Source organism: Curcuma longa, chromosome 2, assembly GCF_044706935.1.
Source record: "Curcuma longa cultivar G26 ecotype Majalengka, Jawa Barat chromosome 2, ITB_CL_G26_1.1, whole genome shotgun sequence".
Classification (NCBI taxonomy): domain Eukaryota; kingdom Viridiplantae; phylum Streptophyta; class Magnoliopsida; order Zingiberales; family Zingiberaceae; genus Curcuma; species Curcuma longa.
Genome location: NC_133862.1, coordinates 9501105 through 9522421, shown reverse-complemented (window position 1 = coordinate 9522421; position 21317 = coordinate 9501105). Strand labels below are relative to the sequence as shown.

General features: G+C 38.6%; 4 protein-coding genes, 1 long non-coding RNA gene and 1 other non-coding gene across 8 annotated transcripts; 2 read left to right on the top strand and 4 right to left on the bottom strand.

Annotated features, from left to right (window-relative positions):
- Window positions 1–558: 558 nt before the first annotated feature.
- Window positions 559–3538, bottom strand: LOC141822462 (ethylene-responsive transcription factor RAP2-2-like). Of its 2 annotated transcripts, none has more exons than XM_074709912.1 (3): window positions 3205–3538; window positions 881–1654; window positions 559–786 (listed from the first exon to the last, which is right to left on the bottom strand). In XM_074709912.1, the coding sequence occupies exons 1-2, from the start codon at window positions 3455–3457 to the stop codon at window positions 894–896; spliced, it is 1014 nt and encodes a 337-aa protein (XP_074566013.1). In that variant the 5' UTR covers window positions 3458–3538; the 3' UTR covers window positions 559–786; window positions 881–893. The 2 variants fall into 2 exon arrangements, with proteins under 2 accessions (XP_074566013.1, XP_074566012.1); XM_074709911.1 differs by having other exon boundaries at window positions 881–1657; window positions 3205–3537.
- A 2815-nt stretch (window positions 3539–6353) lies between these two features.
- Window positions 6354–12121, bottom strand: LOC141821216 (ubiquitin-conjugating enzyme E2 34-like). Of its 2 annotated transcripts, none has more exons than XM_074708617.1 (10): window positions 11959–12121; window positions 11304–11449; window positions 10064–10118; window positions 8189–8227; window positions 7914–7977; window positions 7754–7815; window positions 7631–7670; window positions 7498–7525; window positions 7011–7102; window positions 6354–6938 (listed from the first exon to the last, which is right to left on the bottom strand). In XM_074708617.1, exons 2-10 carry the CDS (start codon window positions 11358–11360, stop codon window positions 6662–6664), a joined length of 714 nt encoding a protein of 237 aa, XP_074564718.1. In that variant the 5' UTR covers window positions 11361–11449; window positions 11959–12121; the 3' UTR covers window positions 6354–6661. The 2 variants fall into 2 exon arrangements, with proteins under 2 accessions (XP_074564718.1, XP_074564719.1); XM_074708618.1 differs by having other exon boundaries at window positions 11839–12117.
- Window positions 12122–12956: 835 nt separating this feature from the next.
- TRNAH-GUG (transfer RNA histidin (anticodon GUG)) lies at window positions 12957–13028 on the bottom strand. The gene has a single exon. It is a non-coding gene; the product is annotated as a tRNA-His (tRNA).
- A 360-nt stretch (window positions 13029–13388) lies between these two features.
- On the bottom strand, window positions 13389–15368 carry LOC141818521 (pectinesterase-like). The gene is made up of 3 exons (XM_074706010.1): window positions 14771–15368; window positions 14225–14584; window positions 13389–14162 (listed from the first exon to the last, which is right to left on the bottom strand). The coding sequence occupies exons 1-3, from the start codon at window positions 15366–15368 to the stop codon at window positions 13480–13482; spliced, it is 1641 nt and encodes a 546-aa protein (XP_074562111.1). The 3' UTR covers window positions 13389–13479.
- A 1308-nt stretch (window positions 15369–16676) lies between these two features.
- Window positions 16677–17258, top strand: LOC141818531 (pectinesterase inhibitor 28-like). Its single transcript, XM_074706019.1, has one exon. The coding sequence runs from the start codon at window positions 16677–16679 to the stop codon at window positions 17256–17258; it is 582 nt and encodes a 193-aa protein (XP_074562120.1).
- A 1368-nt stretch (window positions 17259–18626) lies between these two features.
- LOC141818542 (uncharacterized) lies at window positions 18627–19772 on the top strand. The gene is made up of 3 exons (XR_012600973.1): window positions 18627–19186; window positions 19273–19377; window positions 19523–19772. It is a non-coding gene; the product is annotated as an uncharacterized LOC141818542 (long non-coding RNA).
- The last annotated feature ends 1545 nt before the right edge of the window (window positions 19773–21317 follow it).

Here is a 21317-nt window from a genome sequence, read left to right as displayed (position 1 = left end):
TGAAATTTCAGATTTAAATCCTCTTAGCAACATATATTTGTTGGCTGAGATGTTGTCTAATTCAAGTCTTAACAACATATATTTCTTGGCTGAGGTATTATTTCGGCAATATACTCTTAGCAACATATATTTTTGCATGCACTTCCCGATTACCCACTACAATTTTTGCATGCACTTCCCGATTTACCCTGATAGCCGGTGGAAAACTTCCGTAGGATCGAATCGGTCACCCAGAGATAGTCAATGAGACTAACTGGATTTATATTCTACCCCTTTACGTCTGATAGTTAGCACAAACACAAACTGAAACAGCAAACACTAAAATGAACTCAGTATCGAGCAAAGTATACTAATGAACTTATCCAGTGTTGTCGCTAAAATGGAGCAACAAGCACAAAATCTTATGGTTGTTAATACTCTCACAATCTAAGGAAACGACGATGAATCTTATCTATCGAGAAATCAACATGTCCTCAGCAATAACATCTTATCAAGACTAAACCTTGATCTGATAAATGCTCAGTTATGACATCCCAAGCACGAGAAGAGACCCAACCAAGCATAACAGTAACAAGAGAAAGTTCATAGACAGTAACTGCGAGAGTCATGCATCATCACATGCAGCATGTTTTAATAGTAACAATTACATCTCCTGACAAGTACTTAGCATGGTAGCAACATATGCAATATATCAAGTGCCTAAGATAATAGGATATTCCAAATCTTTGATCAGCTAATCTAGCAGACGCACCTGGTTTATCTCCTCTTCTCCTTCAGCACTGATTCCTGAAGCAAAAAGGAGAAATGGAAAGTATCACTCTTTCATGACGTGAAGACAAAACAAATGGCTTAGGCATTCAAATAGAAGTAGAACACTTACAATTGCTTCTTATTTATATAGTAAAAGGTCCCTCGGCACCATTCTCAGACATTGACAGTAGATCTTCGAAGCTCCAGAGATCAACATCGAACATATTCTGAATCCCATCACAACTTAGAAGATTCTCAAAAACAGGCAGTTCTTCAGAGGGTTTGACAGAGTCATCAGAAGGTATTGTTTCAGTCATGATTGGAGTAAGAAATGTTGTGATCTCAGGATTTTTACCCTCAGGAACACTGCTATAGTCAGAACCATCAAAAGAGTTGCTTCCTTGATCAGATTGTAAATGAATTTCAGGTGCCTCAGTTGGCATAGATTGTTTCATGTTGGTGAAGGAATTCATGCTGACAGATTTCTTAATGTGTACTTTCTCTTCAAGGAAGTCAAAAGATGAGAAATCCTGCTCTGGTTCAATCAGGAAATTGGTAAGATTATTGAAGCTGAACTTCTGAGGTTGGTGTGGCCTGGACACTTTTGCCGTATTTAGTTTCAGAGGATGATTTTGAACAGCTGGTACAATCTCATCAGAGAAATTCACTTTAGCTTTCTTGCCCCGGATACGATGGGCTTCAGCATCATAGGCTCTTGCAGCTTCTTCAGCAGTGTTGAAAGTCCCGAGCCAAACACGAACCCCCTTACGAGGATCTCTAATTTCAGCTGCCCATTTCCCCCAGGGGCGTTGTCGGATTCCCCTGTATTGGGTCTTTCTCTTCCTTTTAGCACACTTAGCTGCAGGTCCAGTGAATTCAACTGGTTTCAGTGCATTTGGTGAATCTGCTGCACTCAGTAGAATAGGAGTAACAAATTTAGATTGTTTGCAGTGTGACATTATGATTTTGCAGAAATTAATGAAAACCACAATAGACTGACAAAACCAAAAGAATCGAGCCTACAAAAGGAGACCTCACTAGGAACCAGATTTCAAAGCAGATGTTCCTGCTTCAGAAAAGAAAAATGGGGGAAACATGAATAAGCATGTGACACTTTCATTTCTAAGGAATATCTTAATGTCTTCTATAATCATTTCAACATCTATATTTGCCCAAGAGAGGCAATAATAATAAAACAAACACAAATCACATCTATTTTTGGTAGTCTATACACATCCTATCCAGCCATTGAACTCCATTTAAAGCCATAATGCTAATACATCATCTTTTTCTTAAGCATAAGTTCATTTGGTATTATTCTACCTGTCAAATTTTCAATCCTAATCACAACTTATCTGATTATAAAATTTCTTTGAACATGTAGAATCATCTTAATTTATTTCTCGGTTTTATTGCATACTGGAGATATGCCTAAATGTTCTAAGATAAGAGTCTTAATTTTATTCATCTCATCATGCATACATCTTGGTATTCTTGTCCCACACCACGCACTCTTAAGAAGTTAGTGTCCAATAAAGAGACTATATCCTCCTCTGAAATGCATCGATCCACCTCTGGTACTTACTCAATTCACATAGATGTTATTTTCCTATGTTTTTATTACATCATAATTTTTATATTGATCTTATTTTGTGACTACCATGTATGGATGATTGTGTACAAATATTATATACTTCTTTAGTATTGATTCAGTGCACCCAATTGGAATTGGACGATAGAGTGCAAGCCACTAAAAGCACCTTAAAATCTGCGTGAAGACATTGTCACAAAAAGACAATGATCAATTAATAAAGAAAATCCATTACTAAGGATGAGAAGCAAAAGCATTCCTAAGAAGCAACACTTTGTGAATAGGAAGAATAGCCGCGTTAGAAGAAAATAAGAAATACGCATGAGAAGGAAAACTTCAAAGGATAAACAATTTCCATTCTCCAAAACATCTCCTAAGATATGGAAGTATTTCCCCTTTTTAGCCACAAGAATTATAAACGGAAAAATTCTCCTCTAGAAGTGTTAATACAAACAGAAAGAAATTAGCCAAGCTCAAATTCTGTTGTCACAAACCCCAAGTTAAGTAAGCCCCACAATCTTCCCTGCAGAAAAGGAACAATTGAAAAGTTGCTTTCACCAAACAAGAACTGGAAAATAAGAATGATGGGAGGAAATTCGAAATTATTTGCTGTCCAAAAATGATACTCGACCCCGAAAGTTGCAAAAAAAAAAAAAAAAACACAAAAAAAATCTTATCTTGGCAACATGGGGAATAAATCTCTCCAAATAAGAAGAAAAACTGACGATTATTTAATATTTCAGTTCCTAATAACACAAGAACGAAGGAAAAAAGAAAAATCCTACTCGACGAAAGAAATACTCCAAGAAATCAAACCTTAGCATTAATTAAAAAATTTCGCCCTTTTCTCCACAGAACGATACCTTTGGATGCGAAAGCGAGTGGCTTGTGCTTGAGTACCTCCACATCAGAGTCCATCAGCTCCTCCTCGAACTCCTCGAAGTCCGCCTCGAAGTCATCCTCCATAGCCAGACGCCGCCCGCCATTCTTCTTCTTCTTCTTCCCCGCCTTGGTACCTCCGCCCTCCTTCAGATCCGGCCACAGGTAGTCGGAAGTCAGCCGCCAGTTGGGCCTACCCGCCGGAATGAAGTCGGAGATGATCGCCCCTCCGCACATCTTCGATCGCCAACCCTCTTTTTTCCTTCTTCGATCGCCTCTTTGGAGAGGCTTCGAAATGGTTAGAGAAACAATGAAGGAAGGTGGCAGGGCACTTATTTTAGTGCATCGAATGGTAGGTGAGACTAATTAACGTTTTAAAAAATGATTTACAAAATATTGATGGAAAAAAACATTTTTCAATAAACCCCTCGTATTTTCTCCTCTTACAAAATATAATAAAACACCTAATTTTAGACTTCATCTTCGCCCCTCCACCTTATCCTCTGCTTGGATGGGGTGGAAGAAGGTTCATTAACAGAAAGAGAAGGAAAGGGAAGAGAGCAACAGAGAGGAGAAGAAAATTATTTATATTCTCTTTGTTTGAGAAGAACGGAAGGGTTCATTAACGTAACATGTGTTATCTTGATTGAAAGAAAATTAAGGAAATGGAATGAATGTTAAATATATAAAATTATAAAAATATATTTACTTCTTAAAATAATTTTACATGTGAAAAAAATATCTATAGCTTATTAAATCTATGGATGTAAGATTTTTCTTATCAAAATCACATTGTGAGACCAACTAAAATTAATATTTACTACTTAAATAAATAAAAAAATTAAAAAATAATGAATAGACATACAATAAGCATGTGAAATATAAAATTTGTACACTTTAATACGACAACGGATAAATCAATATTTTTACATATATTTCTATAAAAATTTATTGATATAAAAAAAGGAGCGAAAAGATCATGCTCAGCGATAGAAATTTAAAAAATTTAAATTAAATAAATTAAATAAGTTATTTGAGAATTAATATTTTAAAAAAATAAAATTGAAATAAATAATATTTAAAGTTGTTTTTCCTTTCCTTACATCTCAAATTGAAGTGTAAGAAAATCTCTCTTTCATGGATAAGAAAAGTTAAAATTTACCCTTTTCCTCCTCTTCCCTCACTTCTTTCCAAAAAGGTTAAAAGTTCCCTTCCCCTTATTTACCTTTTCTTCCCCTTTCCTCACCTCCTCCCAAATAAAGCTTTAATGATAGAGTAGTCAATGAATTTTTTAGAATGTCATTATTCGATTCTCGATTGAAATATATATATACTTTATTTAATGAAAAAAATTATAAGAAGTAGTATAAAGTATGATTATCTAAGCGATTATACATAATTCATAGTTCTAATATTCAAATAAAATATAATATTCTATAATGATGTATTGTCGATGGTCTCAATGTGAGTACTTCTTCTCGAATTTATTTTTTTATTGGGTGAGATTGTTTATCTCTAGGATTAATCTCTATGAATGTGATGTAGTAATAAAATATTTTTAAAAAATAAATAAAAAATTAGAGTTTTATTTCAAATCTTTGAGTAATGAATTAGAACAATAAGGTGGTAAAAGGTCAACAAGATGAGTCATAATAGAGTATAATTAAGTATTTTAGTCATTGATAGTGGGAAATTTTTTTGGATAGTTGAAAAATGATTCTTACGGGTCAAAGTGATCTTTTAAGGTCATTGACTTTTAATAATAATAATAAATAATTTCAAAAAGATTAAATTGACCAATGATAAGGATGGAATAAGGACAATTTTCCATTTGTATAGTAAAAGATTTTACCTTTTTTTAAGATAAAAGAAATGCTAAAGATTGGTAAGGTGATAATATAAATAAATTATTAGGGTTATTTGTAATTCACACAAAGAAAGCGTGTTTAAGGTGTAAAATGATTTTTTTTAAAAAATTCTATTTGTGAAGATATTAATACTTTATTTAAAATAGATATTAATACTTAATTTTTACACAATTTTATATGTAATTTTTTGGGTTGAGGATTTCTTTGAGATAATGAGTTATTTAAATATTTATAGTTTGAATTTCAATTACGATGTATTATAAAATATTTTTTTAATAGGATGAAAAATTTAATTTCTAAATAAGAAATCGTATGAATTTTTTTATATAAAAGGTAGAATTTGTCACTCTAATAGTTCTATACAAAAATTATTTATGAAAGAAAAATTGAAAAATTACAATTGACCATGAAGAATATTATCTCGGTTTTACAAGAAACCGTGAGTTTTAGAATTTGCCTGATGGATGATTTATGAGACCCATCTTCAAAATTAATCGAATAAAATTGGACAGCTAGATTATCAAATAAAAGAGATATGTTCTTCAAAGCTCAACGTCCCTTAAAATAAGGCTGCGGTTAAAGCATTCAGAGAAACGCATAACCGCTTGAAACAAGAGAGCAGTTACAGTCTAATGCCTGCTTGTATTATCAATACACATATATAAATATCTTCCAAAATGCTTTTAGTTGAATTATATTCCAACTATTTCTCATGATCTTTAATTTCTTGTGAAATTCTTACTTTGTTTAAAAATACACTTGGAATTTATCTTTGCAAAATGCCAATTTATTCTTTTTCTTTTGTGATAGCTATTTTGGCACTAATTAATTGTTGGAGAGCATTTAATTCTCACAGAAAGAAATAAATTGTGAGGGCAAAATAAAACTTTAAGGGGAGTGAAAACAAAGGATAAAATGGAAAAAAAAAGTAACAAAAAATGTGCATAATAGTGCTTTATGTTTAATCCATCTAGAGTTTAAGATAACACTTTCAACATACACGCCAATATCATGTTGTGCAAAATCTCATTTACTTTACGATTCCAAAGAGTAAGTTACCAATTACTTCCAAAATTAAAGACAGATTTGAAGAAAAGTGCAGCACCAACTATACCTTTCACACATGATAATGAAGATTAGAACCTCAAGCATGTGGTTTTTATAAGCTTCATTAAAAATATATATAAAAGAAAAACAAGGATGGGTCATGGCAATCAACTAATAAGGATCTAGGCTAACTTGATAAAAGATTACCAGCATTTGACTAGATCTCAAAACACAATTACTAATGAAGTCCAACTGAACAAGTCAACAAGATGGTCCAATCTATTTAGGGATATCAGAGTGTGGTGAGTGCATGCTGGACATCAAAACAGTTGAGAATGAGCACAAATACCCAAATAAAAATCCTAGTAGATGATGATGATGATGAATGCATGCCTGTGCAAAATTTTAATCATATGCACATTCGATTCATTTTTTTTTATGAAGTAGAGAGAATGATCTAAAGATTGTGCATAGCTCAACTTTGGAAGGTTCTGCGAGTGCCAGATTGTCGGTCGCGACGCAAATATCACATTTGCAGCAATGGCAAGGCCATCACAGCGCCAAAGATGGAGAGCAACAGGAGTAGTAGCCAAAATGGAACTGGTTTTGATTGCCTTCTTTTCGCTTCTCCGTCTGCAGCCTCCTTGTCTTGGTCTTCTAGTTTTGTAGGTGCTACTGTCGCGGAAGGAGGGCTCACTTCGTCCTTTGTCTGAGGTTCCGAGATTGATTGTATGAGAGCTTGCTGTTGTTGGTACTTCTCGACATACTCTGGAAATAGCTTCCTAAAGCTCGTGCTTTTTTTACTGCTCGAAATGAAAGATGATAAGAGGCATCGTAATATGATAACCCTTGAGGTAAAGTTTTAAAACATTTACCTCTCGCAATTATATGCGAGCGAAGCCTTCGCCAATTGTCTCTTTTCGGCATCAGACGTCTTGATGCTACCAGTGGTTTGGTGATCATCCATCTGCATCAACAAAGTTGATATGGATAAACAATGGAAAAAGGTTTAAGAACATATCTGTGATGATGAACATCTTCAATATAGTTATATTTTTTCTTTGCATGATGTGTGCAAACATATCTGTATATCTGGAACAAGCCAAATACTTCCAAGAAGTTCTAAAAGTTGATTGATATTTAACCTAACAAAGGGACTTCTTCATAATTATGAATCTTCATGAAAATATTCATCAGCATATTCCCTTTTTAAAGTGGTTTTTGTGGATCCATATTTACAATCCAAGCTGATTACGCAATAAATGTGGAATTCTTTTCTTCTGTTTTTTTGTTGCTCTCAGGACAATAAATTTGTTCAAATTGGAAAGAAAATTAGAATGCAAATCAATACAAAAAACTCACCATGAAGGAAAGAAGTCCAGTCAGTATGCTGCAACCATAGGTAAGATATTAGAAAACAGAAATCTTTGTGATTAAAAATACATTATAAATACATTATAACAAGGAAAATTTCCTCCTATAGGTCATATATTACCTTGATACCGACCACATAGGATTCCAAGACTCGGGATGGACTGAAAAAAAAAAACAAAGATAAATTATGTTCATCTAATCACCATAGAGGACTAACGAACTATCCACTTCTTTGAGAACTTACAGTCACTCATTGACAAACAAATCTTCGTGTTAGTAGAAAATCGTCCATTGGGTGTTATCAGGCTGTATAAAATGAAATTGGTATAACTTTACTTAAATGGAAATAAACACACCATGGTTATCTACTTGTTGACTAGTTGAAACATTTGTATACGGCATACCTAATACTAGGAGGCTTGAATGGATAATCAGGTTGAAATTTCAGTTTCCCATGGTAATATCCACCTACATGAAGAAAAAAAAAGAGATTTAGCTTAGATGCATAAACAAATAATTGAATGCGAATAAGAATTAGCATACAATTTTAGAATCAAGACGATTGAGTACCTAGTTGAATGAACTATACAAGGAAACAAATCTAGTAATACCCAGGTAAACGAGCTAGAGCTAGCTATCTTATACAATCAACATATGACAATATTTGCAAAAGAAGTACCTTGAAACGGTGTGCCTTTACTTCCTTCAAGTACAAAATCTGAAAGAAAACCACATCCAACTAATTTAAAATAATGATTGGTGACAAAGAATAATCAGAGAAAGTATAGGATGACTTGTTAAACATCCATAATTCCATGGCTCATGTGTATTCCAAAAACTGATAATAAAGAACAATGCAAAGCTAAAGCCTCTAGAATCGTAATGCAACATGAAAGTAAGAGCTATGGATGTAAAATACCAAGAAGATTGTATTGAACCAAAACTGACTGTAGTTCCTTTGACTTATTGCACTGAAGACATCTGCACCGTCACTAAGGGACAAAGCACAAATATGCTTGTGCAAGAAAATAGCTAAAGCCACGAAATCAACTAGGAAAACTAGACAAATATTTCTGGTGTCTGATTGTTACATGGTCTCCTGGAGACTACTGACTCAAGTATCAGGAAAAACAAAGAAATACCCTATCGTGAAGCAACACCAATAGTATTGTTGAAGCAGTTCGATTTAAGGATCAATTTTCCACATCCATCCAATGTCTACATCAGAGTTCATTATCTCCATTCTCCATGGGATGGATGCTCAAGGTCTCTTCATCAAAGAAAAGAGGACAATACATGAAGCTGTGCATTTTTGTCTTTAGTTTCATTTTCCTATTACTAATCTCTTCAGTATTCTATTAGTCAATATGCACTGTCAGATGATTTGGTTTCCATAATGAAATGCTCTAGTTCAACTACTACTTTTCTGCTATGATATCAAATGCTCTAAACTGATGATTAGTTTCAAGTTGTGGCATGTTGCATGAATATTGTAATGCACTTGCCACAAATGGGTGAGATGGTGAACCACCATTGGATCTTGCATGCTGCTGATTAAGAAAGACTTTGCACTATGAGTTGGATTTTTTATTTTGACAAGACGTCAAGTTTAAATGAGGGAGATTGTGATACTGTAATTTGGAACTCACATGGTTAGTTGTGAGCAAGTAAAGGGGATTTATGAGTTTAAATGGCTGACCTACTGTTGATTTAAACATTTTAGAATTTTAGACATTTGTGGAGTTTAACAAGTTAATAGGTGAATCCTCGCATATATGTGATCGTGACACTGTATAGTCATATTGCTTCGTATTTTGTATATCAATTTTGTAGTTTTTTTTCTCTTAACCTAGTAATACTAACATTTCAAACATATCATAGTGTCAAATGGAGCTGGGAGTATGAACCATAGTTCAAGTTCAGCGGTATATTTTCTCTTTCTATTCCCTCCTTACATGAGGCTTGCTAAAGAATAGTCAAAAACAAGCAATTATAAAATCAAATACACTCCAAATATCTTCAATCCAAAAAGACAAGTATTATAAACCAAATAGGATGTCAGTTTTTATTCCTCAACTATCTTCAGCTGAAACTCATAAATGAACTCAATGTCTAAAACTACATCTCTAGTGGCACGCTTTTATGCATCTAAATATTATTACACGAGAGATGCCAAAGCTTTCAAACAAACTGAAAACTTGTCCAACACCAATTTATTAATATAAAGAATGTAGAAAAGAAATTATTTATGGTATTAAAATGGGCAATCTAGATCCACATAAGAGCAAAATGCATTAGGTACTACTAGAGAAAACCCTAGATCATTCACATAGTTGTCAAGTACCAGCCAAGGTCAGGATCAGCTTGCTGATCTAATTTTGGATGGTCAGTATAACGGGCAAAAATCAATATACCATTAGGTTTTACAGCTCTTTTTTAAACTCTTAAAGATGCCATAATTATCATTGCACAATAAAGGAGAATAAAAAGATGAGAAAGAGAATCCACTAGCAAGTTGCATCATAACCAAATTAGTTTAGATAAAACAACTCACGCCAATCTAAAATATCACTGGGGGAAGGTCGAGCGACAATCTGTGGAGGTGGTTCCTGAAAATTAACAATATCAGAGTTACATTATCAAGAAATATGAATCCCACAGAGTAAATTTTGAAAAAAAAATAAAAAACTAAAATGACAGAAAAAAATTGAAGAAAGCTAAAATCATCCTTCCACTAAATTCATTAACCTACAGCTTCAAAAGGAATCATCACAATTAATACTGTCCTGAGCAATGGCACGGGAAGTTGTGTAAGATACTCAATACTCAGCAGCCAAGTCCAAAAGGACAAAAGAAAAGATGAGAATGAACGGAGGAGCACTTTGTTCTCACTCATATGCAAATTATGTTTAACCTTAAATGCAATTTGTAGATTCAACCACAATAGTCCCTCCAAACTCAAAAAGTCACAACGAAAATGGCTGATTCAGTAGCTAAATTATGTTTAACCTTGAATGCAATTTGTAGATTCAACCACAATAGTCCCTCAGAACTCAAAAAGTCACAATGAAAATGGCTGATTCAGTAGCAGATTCTGCAGCTGCCACTGTTGGAACTAATGATGAAATTGCCTCCATCCACATAGCACGATGTCAGGGCAATGCTTGCTGCAGCATGTGCTGTTCGGCTTACGTTTGCTGCAAGGAAAGGTAAGTGTATCATCCTACTCTGACCTACTAGCTGGAACAGGTGTCCCTCTTGTTCATTGATCCATGGAGCGGGGCAGTTGGTTTGATTTCTCCTTTTTGAGAATGAAATTGAGTTTGTTTGGTCTAGTTCTAACTTAAAGCTTATGGTTAAGTAGGGAATTGGTGACTTAATTAGAGTCAAAGCATTATTTTTTCTACTCATTTTCATCTTCTATACCACTTCCAGCAAAGCACGAAACAGAACAATGTCTTCTGTAATGACCTCCATATGCTTTTCATTTTCTTTAATCTTCTCTTAGATTACTTTTTACGAAGTCGCACCTTAATGATCGTCCACAAGTCCTAATGTATTCTAAGAGATAAACAGGAAAATTCTTGAATAAATTTCTCAGATTGTTCTGCATCAAGAAACTCTGCAAGTAATGTGCCTAGTATGACAATTATCATAGAAACATGTAGTTGATACAGAAGGCATAAATGATGCAAAAGTGAAGCAAGTTTGGAATTTAGAGCGTAAGTATTTTCTAAGGAAGTGAAGCAAGAAACCAACAGCCCATGAACAAAATCAAACTTAAACTGGCATACCCTACAAAGAGCTTGATATTCCTTCTGAAGGCGTCTTACACAGGCCTTATCTGTCATTTTCTATAACTCAACTAAGTTGATAAACCAGTGCCTTCAAACCCTCGTCAATCCCCAATTGTAAAGTTAGGTTGATTTGATGTCAGCTTCTGCAATATGGCCAGTATTAGATAGGTTTAGAAGATACAATTGCAGGCCTATAATCAGTCGATAACATGTGATAATACCTTGAAATAAACGTCAAGTATTACTAATTGGATAATCAAACTAAACGTGTAGAAAAAAAAGGCTAACTTCAAGGTTTTTTCAAATATAAAAGCATCCGAGTGAAAATACAACCATAATTGAACCTGCAAAAGCTTACAAAGACTTGGCAAATGATAGGAAAATTCAAATCGAACATAGGAAGCTAAAACACATGTAGAATTCAAATATGCCTCGATAATCAATTCAAAATTTACATCTTTATGTTTCAGAAAACACCAAACCCGTAATCCCCCTAATCCGCTAAAAAAACAGAACCAAAAAATTTACGAACCCTAATTAGCAGATCGATCGTGCACTAGACAGATCGAAACCAAATGGCCGCCATAAGGCAAGCCCCAGACCGCCAAATTCAGATCAAAAGGAAGAGCGAAACAATGAGATCGACGGAGACCTGTGCAAATCCGCCGTAGAAAGTTCGTGCGAGAATAGTCGCCCCGGCGTGCCGCTGCAATCCAACGAGACGACGACGAGATCGATGTGATCGAGAAGGATCGAGATAGCGATGGGGAGAGAGAATCCCGGCCGCGTTGAATGTGGAACAGATTGACAACGGGGCTACCATCTACGCGGCCGAACCGAGCCAAGTGTGGTTCGTGAGAAAATAATTTATTTTAATAAATTAAATTTATATATTACGGGAAACAAAAATAAAATATTATAATAAAAAAATATCAACTATATCGACTGCAATGAGGTAATTTTTACTATTTTTGAAATATTGTATATTTTTGTATTTTCTCGACTTCGTCGAGATTTAAACTCTTACCTTTTTCAACAACTCTAAGATCTCCCATCATAAACAACTCAATTATGTCTAACAAAAGAGGGCAAATTCATGTATAATTTTATGGTTAGTATCATTCATAACGGAGTAGTGCAATCTATTAAAAACTCATCGTATGATTGGATGGAATGGACTGATCCATCAACTTGATAGATTAAAAAATCTCTAATGTAAGTCAATCTAAGACAGATCAATCCACAAGCATCTTAAAAAATAAAAAATATATAAAAGAAAAATGATACTTAGCATGAAAAATGATACTTAGCATGAATGGAGCATGATATTCACATTGACAGTGGGTTCCACTGGCATGTAATGGGACTCACTGCATGCAGTTGTGAGTGTCATGCTTCGTTCATGTTGGATTTTTCATGCTAAGTATCATTTTCCTATAAAAAATATATTAAAATTTTTAAATTTAAATTAGGTCAAATATATTAATCCATTGAAATTTTTTTACTTTAATTTTAAATTAAAAAAAATTAACTTTTCTCAATTTATAGATTAATCCACCCTATTTAAATTATTTAGAGTCCAAACCATCAAAATGAATCCTCTACGAAATTTCTACAAAAAAAAGAAAACTCTATAAAATGAAAAAGGATTGTGGCTGCTGGGATTCGAGCCCAGGTCTCTACGGCCACAACGTAGAATTCTCACCACTAAACTACAGCCACAATTGTTATACGAGTGATTAGTAATAATTTTAGTGATAATATTATGGAGAAGACCCTTCGTTCCATCTACGAAGTTTTTGCTCGCACGGACTATCTCCGCCTCCAGACCCGCTTTCATCTTGTCCCGGCGCTCGTCGGCGGGGAAGCCATCGATGCACGTCTGCTAGCACTCGGCGGTGGTGCTCAGCCAGTTCTTGAGCTCGCGCGCCTGCGTCGGGCGCTGCGACAGCGAGCGTGCACCTCTTGGCATCGATCGCTAGACGGCGGCGCCGTCCATCTAATGAACAACTAATCAGCTCAGTAGAAACAAGAGCAAAGATGAATCGAGAACAGAGCTCGAATTATCCAGAGATTTACAGACATTTAATCGCCGCCCGTGTCACATTGGGCGGTCAATGGGGATTCCAAGATTTCTAATTTCTTCATCGATTACAGGAATTGATCGATTGTTCTACAAGAGGCCACTGTTGTAAGGAATTGACGTAGACGACAGCCATGCGTCGGTGGCGGTGAAGTTAAAGAGAGTAAAGTTGAAGGCGTCGCCGGAGTTCATGAGGCTGAAGCCGGGCCACTTCACCCGCCCGACTGTGTCGGCGCCGGCGCCGTAGTTCTGGAACTCGCCGTAGTAGATGGTGCTGGGCGCCGGGGCGCCGTTCCACTCGAGCCAGCCCGCCGGGTCCACCGCGCCATCGATGAACGACTGCATGAACACCGTGCGCGAGTAGGCCTTCCACGGGCGGCCGAGGAAGGTCCTGGCGGCGCGGCCGAGTTCGGGAACGGCGCGCACCGTGCAGTTGTGGATGGAGATCCCGGTGGCCTGCTCCGGCATGGTGCGGCCCTGCGCCGTGACGACGTTCGATTGGCCCGGGAGAGGGAGGCGCGCGTAGAGGTTGCAGTTCTGGAAGACGGCGGCGGCGTTGCCGAAGATGAAGTCGACGGTGCCGTAGACGTCGCAGTCGCGGTAGAACTGGCGAAGGGTGTGCACGTAGAGAGTGTCCTGGTAACCGAGGAAGCTGCAGCGGTAGAAGATCGTGAGGTCGGCGCTGTTCCGTACCGCCACCGCCTGGTACTTCGCCGCCCCCGCCGTGTTCTCGAAGGTGATGCCGACGGCGATGAACCGCTCCCCGTTAACCGCTGCAAAGTAGCATTTCAATCAATCCTCCAGATTTCAACTCGTAATCGAAGAAGATTCTCACCGAATGTAGCCGAGTTGAAGGTTGTCCACCCATCGCCGACGCTGTGATTCGACGTGATCACTGTTCGATTTATGCCCGCCCCGATCAAGATTAGATTCCTCTTGTTCATCGGGACGACCACGTTCTCGCGGTAAACGCCTTCGCTTACGTAGACGACGAAGTACCCTGCGGTGGCGGCGGCGGTGTCGTTGGGGGCGAAGGCGACGGCTTCGGAGATCGAAGTGAAGTCGCCGGTCCCATCTTGGGCTACCCTCAGCCCTGACTGCGATAGCTTTACCGGCACGATCTGGCTGAGCTCTTCGACGAGGCTCCGCCCGGCGGTCGACGGTGAAGTTTGACCACCGGAAGACGACGACGGCCCTGGACACAAAGAGGAAAGTTGAAAATTCTCTCAGTAAACTGTAAAAGAGACGAAAGCAGTTAAACCGTGAGATCATCAGATGAGGCCTTTCATGGCGTCAAGGTCGCCTTTTTTTTGGAAAGTTGGGCCGCGAAACAGAGGCCGCGCGGCATTCCAAATTTACAAGGCGAGTAGAAGATGATCACCTGCGTTGCCGGCGGCGGAGCTCCGACCTAGCGCGGTGTTGACGAGCCCGAGGGAGACGCCGTAGAGCTGCGTCCCGTTGGCGAGGGAGCTCTGCAGCTCGGGAAAGCTGCCGTCCCGGGACGCCAGCAGCCCGTCGTAGCACGTCTGCTGGTTGGTCACCACGGCGCTCATGAGCGCGCGCACCCGCCCGGCGGCGGCCGCGTCCGGCCGCGCCGCCCTACGTCCCAGCTCCGCCTGCGCCTCCGCCAGGTACTCCGCGCTCAGCCCAGCCAGCTCCCGACAATCCCCCAACGCCCCGCCGCCGCCGACCCCGCGATGCGCCCTCGCGCCGCCCAGCCTGCCGGCGAGATACCCGTCGAGCAGCGCGGCGGTGCGCCGCACCTGGCGCAGCGCCTGCCGCACCGAGTACTTCCCGTACTCGTACTGGCTCGTCGCCGACCTGGACCGCAGCGGCGACAGCATGGCCACGCAAAGCTTCGGATAGAAAGACGACCTGCAGGCCGCCGCCGGCGACACCGCCGCGGCGGCGGCGGCGGCGACCAAAGGAATCACAGAGCACATCACCAAGAGAAGAGCAGCTGCTCCCTTCGACAACATTGCTACACGTGTAACACCACAAAAAGGCTAAACCCTGCTCCACTCCGATCGATCGGCGGGCCTATAAATAGCGAGGAAGAAGAAGATACAAAAAGGAATGCACGATCCACCGCCCATCTGGTGCCATCGCCGACCACGCAGTCTTCCACTCGAGAATTGTGGCTGATATGCTCAGGAAGAAGCCATGCCGATCGTAGTACACCATAAATTAATCACCTGATGCGAATTCAGTGGAGAATGATGAGATCGTTCACGGGCAAGAGAGAGTTAATGGAGGAAGATGGTGCGACAAAAGTTGGAGGAAGAGTTAAAGGCTCTGAGCACTACGATGTGAGGCCTTGGGTTGGTTGGCTGGCAGCCTGCGAAGCATCAAAAGCTTCGTCGTGAGTGGCCAATGGTGACAGAGACTGTGCCACCATTAGCGACTGGATGAAGCTCAGCGACTCAATCCAATCTGTGAACAGCTTCTCATTGAAAGAAACCTAAAACTAGGAACATTCTATGATCTACCAATTGCCTTCTCGTGTGGCAATAAACTAAGAATGGATGGATCTAACTCCATTACAACTAAAGCTTAGCTTAGCAAATGCCATTGGATAATCTCCTACTTTTCAAAGTAGATGGTGACTCAATGACCATTAAAAATGCTAACCTAGACAAAGACTCAAATCTACCCATCTTTCTCACCATCTAGATTAACTAACTATAATCCAACAAAATCAGATGGAATTCATCATTGTGATCGATCGGGGACCTTGTTGGATATGGAGCACGAGGGGAGATCCTTGAAAGTGGAGAAGCATGCCATGAATTATTCAGCACTGTGTGTGTGTGTTCTGGATAGAGATTCTTGATAGTTTACTTCCATAAGCGTGCGAATAATTGCTGGGGCATTGGAAGAGAGGGAGATTCTGAAAGCTACCTGACTTCCAATCGATCCAATTATTGCACGGTGTCTTTTGACTCTTTTGTTTGTTGAGCGAGATGAAGATGTTCGTATTTTCTCGTGATCCATCTTCTTGAGCAGAGGAAATAATTCATCTCTTCACGTGAGGAAAGTGGAAAGGGCGCCAACCTTTTTGTGCTTTTCCGGCGACAAAAGATGCCAACTCCGACCTGTTAGATTTAATTGGGGGCATTATTGAAATACATCCTGATTGTTTTAGTAATTTTGGTTTACTGTTAAAATATGTGTTTTTTGACGATCATGTGAGGGGAGGTTTTTAAAATAAGTATTGTAGTTGGGGTGTTTTGAAAATTACCCATCACAGAGTTCAAAGAGAGAGAGAGCGTCCGATTCCCATCGCCATGGCTGCGTCTCCTCTTCTCGTCTTGCTCGCATTCTTCGCCGCGTCGTCGGTGGGCGTGGTCGCCGTCTCCGACGGCGCAGGTCCTCCCTCCGCCGTCTCCGCCGGCGGCCTCATCGCCTCCGCATGCAACCGTACGCTGTATTACGACGTCTGCGTCGCCTCGCTCGCTTCCCGCCCCGGCAGCCGCCGCGCCGACCTCCGCGGCCTCGCGTCCATCTCCCTAGACGTCGGCCTCGCCCACGCCAGGGCCACCGTCTCGCTCGCCAAGGCCCTCTCCAAGCGCCACGCCGCCGCCGCCGCCTACGCCGCGGGGTGCCTCAGCGACTGCGTCGAGGAGTACAGCGAGGCCGTGGACGGCCTCCGGAAGTCCGCCGCCGCCCTCCGCCGCAGCGCCTACGACGACGTCAACGACCTCGTCTCCGGCGCCATGACCAACTCCGACACCTGCGAGAGCGCGTTCGCCGACAAGCCCGGGCTGCGGTCGCCGTTGACGGAGAGGAACAGCTACTTCTTCAAGATCTGCAGCATCGCCATTGCCATCACCAATCTCCTTCATGGCTCTAGCTCACGAGCTCTCTGAATCCATCGCTTGTGCTAATTCGATTCGTAATCCAACTGCATTACCTGTGCATCTTGTCAATAAACAATTGTTCTTTAGCAAATCATGATCATGCTATAAAGAATTTAAGGTTGAGGAGCAACACAACTGAAAATTCAGCAAATTGCTATTGATCTACAATTCTTCCATTCATCTTCACTTTAGTTTTTCCAAATATAGCTAAATCTAGAAGAAGAAGAAGAAGAAATGAGCTTCCTACAAATCAAAATTCATGTACTTGTTCATATCCTTAGGAATGGTGGTAGTTGCTACTCTCATGGGTGCTACCTGGGCACCCATGAGAGTAGCTGCAACTCTACTTCTTGCCAGTTGTGGACCTTCATCACCAATGGATGTGAATTCGCCAAACCCGACTTGCACCAAGGATACGAGTTGTCGAGATCAAAGAGTAGCACTCTGATGCCGATTTCTGCGCATTCGAGAGGTATAATTCCCTTTTGCAATCTGTATCATAAATGCATTTTCCTTTTTCTTCCATCCTGGTTGATTGGTGATATTGATGTCTCATTATATCAACTTGCTTACTGCCAATGAAATCTACCGAAGAATCAGTTTATGCTTGTTCTTTAGTGGCTGTAATATTAGTTAGATTTCCTAGCATTATGCAGTGAATTTTAGTCTACTTAAGTTGTCAAATTAACCAAATAATGCTAGTTTGAATGACTATGAGCCTCAATTAACCCTAGTATTCTTTTTTACTCTACAAAAAAAAAAATCCAAACACATGCATTCCTTTGCTTGGATAGCTCATTTTAAGGAGAGCAATGTACCACTTAATATCCACTGGATATCTTTTTCTATGTAGCTATTACTAACATATAAGTCTTGACTAGGTTCTTTGCTAACAACATAAGGGGCAAGTGGTCACCAATCAATCATATTTGTATCCGAGCAAAAGATCTTGGCTTTGCATGCTTTTTATCAATTTTTTGAAAAATGTCTCTGGTTAAGTCGAGTTGTTCCACCTTTGAATTCAGCAAGTGTAATCTACTCCAATCCACCCAGCTACAAGGGAGGGTGATGCTAAAATGTGTAAGTCTAGGTCTGGTCTTTTCCACATTTTAATCTTTCCAGATAAGTAGTTTTCACATCAAACTAAATGTTATTACTCATCCCATATCAATTTCCTTATGCTCATTTTTCTGTCTATCCTCTCATTTGTCTCTTAATTTACTTTATGGAAATATTGTAGTAATATTTATACTCAAATACTTTCATAAATGTTGCATAGAATAATCGGTGTTTACGATTTCATGCATGTTTATACTGGACAAGATATGGGTGACTTATGGAAAGAATGTGCAAAAGATACCCATGTAATTGCATCCATAGAAAAAATTCAAAAGTTACTGATGTACTTACCTGGTTTTTTAATGTCTCCAAGAACTTAGATTTAGTCTTGATATATGTGAACTATATATTTTTGGTTTAAGGACTGATTTTTTTATTAAATATGAAATTGTACTATAGTATTCGAGAATTGGACTGGGTGGAAGGATTATCTGCTTTTAATTATCACAACAAAAATTATTTATTTTTCACTATGATGATTTAGACATACCGCGGATATTTTATCTTCCTCATGGAAACCTTTTAAATCTTATTCCTTGGTTCATAATTCAAGCTTTTGTTTTTATCACTGCTAGGAATGTTCATGAGTTTGTATCATTAATCTAATTAGTTAGTTTTTGTGAGCTGACATTAGTCCTTTAATATATTTTTTAATTCTCTGGCATTAAACATCCTTTTTAAAGGATGTATTGTTTGTGAACAGCGGTGATCCATGGAATCCCCATCCCGAAACACTAAATAAGGTGATGAAAATGCTTGAAGGCGTTCATAGTGTTCTAAACCCAGAAGGCATCTTTATTTCAATTTCTTTCGGACAGGTAGTCGGCTGAATACGATACATTCACTTAGTTTCCTACTACATCTCTCTATTTTACCATTTCTCACATGTTAGTTTAACTTGCAGCCACATTTCCGGCGGCCACTATTTGAAAGAGTCGACTTTACCTGGTCTGTAGAGTGGAAGACCTTTGGTGAAGGTTTCCATTATTTCTTCTACATCCTAAAGAAGGTTTTTTTTTTTTCAGATGCTCCTTATTTGACGATCGTCTTAGAAGTTTTCATCATATATTATTTTTGTACCAAAAAGGCATTTATTCTTAGTGTTTATTGTGTGTAATCAAAATGAATTTCTCATATGCATTGACATTTTCCAGGGGAGGAGGATATTGAAAAGTGATGATTGCAAAAATGAAAGGTCGGGTGTTCCATCTATCAACTTATTACACGAAGAACTGGAGGACGAGGATTACATGTTCCGGACCACCTTATGCGATGAGCTTGAGAACTAAAGAAGCAAATTCTGATCACTTGTTTATTCTAAATGATTGCCAACTTGCATCCCTAAGCTGTGAAATGGATAATCGTCATAGGAAATATATAGATAAACTTATTGATTGAGGTTAATGTGTGTCCTTACGATGTCATAATTAGGCAAATTTATCACCTCTAAGATATTGCCATCTATTCTGTTTTGTTGTAACTTGTTTTGGTTAATAGAATGCAATTTGAAATGATAATGCTAATTGCTGTATGCTTTTCCCCTCCAATCGAAGAGGATTAGGATTAGCAAAAATAAGAGAGGAGAAGAAGATGAAAATGAAATTCCATTAGTGGATATAAATTAAATTTGGATAAAATTATGTCATTAAGTTATATGTTTTAATTTGTCAAAAGTATATCAATATTAAATTTTTGATGATTAAATAAAGAATTCATAGCAATAAAGTCGATTGAGTATATTAGCATCATAAATTCTTTATCGGTGGATCCACTCATCAAATACTTGTATTCAAGATATTTCGTTGAGCATGTGAACTATATGAGATTCTTTTTTTAGATGAAGTATCTATTTAGTGGAATCTGTATTTGATATTTTATGTTTTATATTGATAACACATATATATTCTAGTTATTATATGCACTAAGGTTTATAAATACATGTACATTTTATTTTGATATTCTAAAATAAAATTATCATAAATTACTATTACAATTTGACATACAATATTTATAAATATGATATGATTTCATTGAAGTAGGCTTAAGATTGGCCATCACTTTTGCCACCTCAACTCAAGGTCAAATGGTCAAGTCAATAATTGACCACAAGGTGGCATAAGTCAAGTCAACATGGATGATGACATGACATAAAGTCAAGTCAACATGGATGATGACATGGCACAAAGTCAAGTCAAACTTGACCCTCAAGTCAAGTCAAACTTGATCATAATGTCTTCCTTCTCAAGTCAAGTCAAACTTGACTTCTAATCTCCAAGGTTAATCAAATCAACTTCTCTAGTCTAATTTGGATTACACTTAACCCAATTTGATTCATCACATGAATCTAATCCTCTTGGTTCATCATATGAACCTAATCTCCACCCAATTGCCCTTTGAGTGTGACCCTATAGGTTCTTGTAACGTTGGCAATGCCCCTAAACCCATTTAGGGACATAAGCAATGAGAGGTATCTAGCAACACATCATTGCTACCCAAGTTACAAGAATGTTGAGATCCAACATCACCTTGTGACTACTAATTGTGACTCTCACAATATGTGACCATGTCCTTCTATCCTTGATATCAAGATTGATTAAACCGAGGCATAGACCGTGTCATCCTCTAATCAATCTATGTCTTGAACTCCAAGTAGACTCACTCAATCAAACGAGCTCAACATCTCATGTTGACTCATTTGGGCATGGCCATGCACTTTAGTGGTCTCACTCTATCAAGAACTAAGATATCACTCCCGTCATATAGGAGGGATAGATCCCATCTACATCACTCACATCCCACTACATAATTTATTACATACCCAGTAATCGCCTTTATAGTCCACCCAGTTACGGGTGACGTTTGACGAAGCCAAAGTATGTAACTCCTTATGTTGGGAACCATGGTGACTTCAAGTCTAAGGACTAATAGTCATACCAATAGCCACATGAG

Bases quoted from the DNA above. Each gene is read 5' to 3' on its own strand.
- LOC141822462 (XM_074709911.1), bottom strand. From the start codon at position 3,457: ATGTGCGGAGGGGCGATCATCTCCGACTTCATTCCGGCGGGTAGGCCC. The intron at 1,658-3,204 runs GTATCGTTCTGT...TACTGAGTGCAG, and splicing joins ACTCGCTTTCGCATCCAAAG to CAGATTCACCAAATGCACTG.
- LOC141821216 (XM_074708617.1), bottom strand. From the start codon at position 11,360: ATGACAGATAAGGCCTGTGTAAGACGCCTTCAGAAGGAATATCAAGCT. The intron at 10,119-11,303 runs GTATGCCAGTTT...GTTAATTTTCAG, and splicing joins AATATCAAGCTCTTTGTAGG to GAACCACCTCCACAGATTGT. The intron at 7,978-8,188 runs GTACTTCTTTTG...TTCTTCATGTAG, and splicing joins TAAAGGCACACCGTTTCAAG to GTGGATATTACCATGGGAAA.
- LOC141818521 (XM_074706010.1), bottom strand. From the start codon at position 15,368: ATGTTGTCGAAGGGAGCAGCTGCTCTTCTCTTGGTGATGTGCTCTGTG. The intron at 14,585-14,770 runs GTGATCATCTTC...CTTTGTGTCCAG, and splicing joins CTCCGCCGCCGGCAACGCAG to GGCCGTCGTCGTCTTCCGGT. The intron at 14,163-14,224 runs GTGAGAATCTTC...GCTACTTTGCAG, and splicing joins CTTCAACTCGGCTACATTCG to CGGTTAACGGGGAGCGGTTC.
- LOC141818531 (XM_074706019.1), top strand. From the start codon at position 16,677: ATGGCTGCGTCTCCTCTTCTCGTCTTGCTCGCATTCTTCGCCGCGTCG.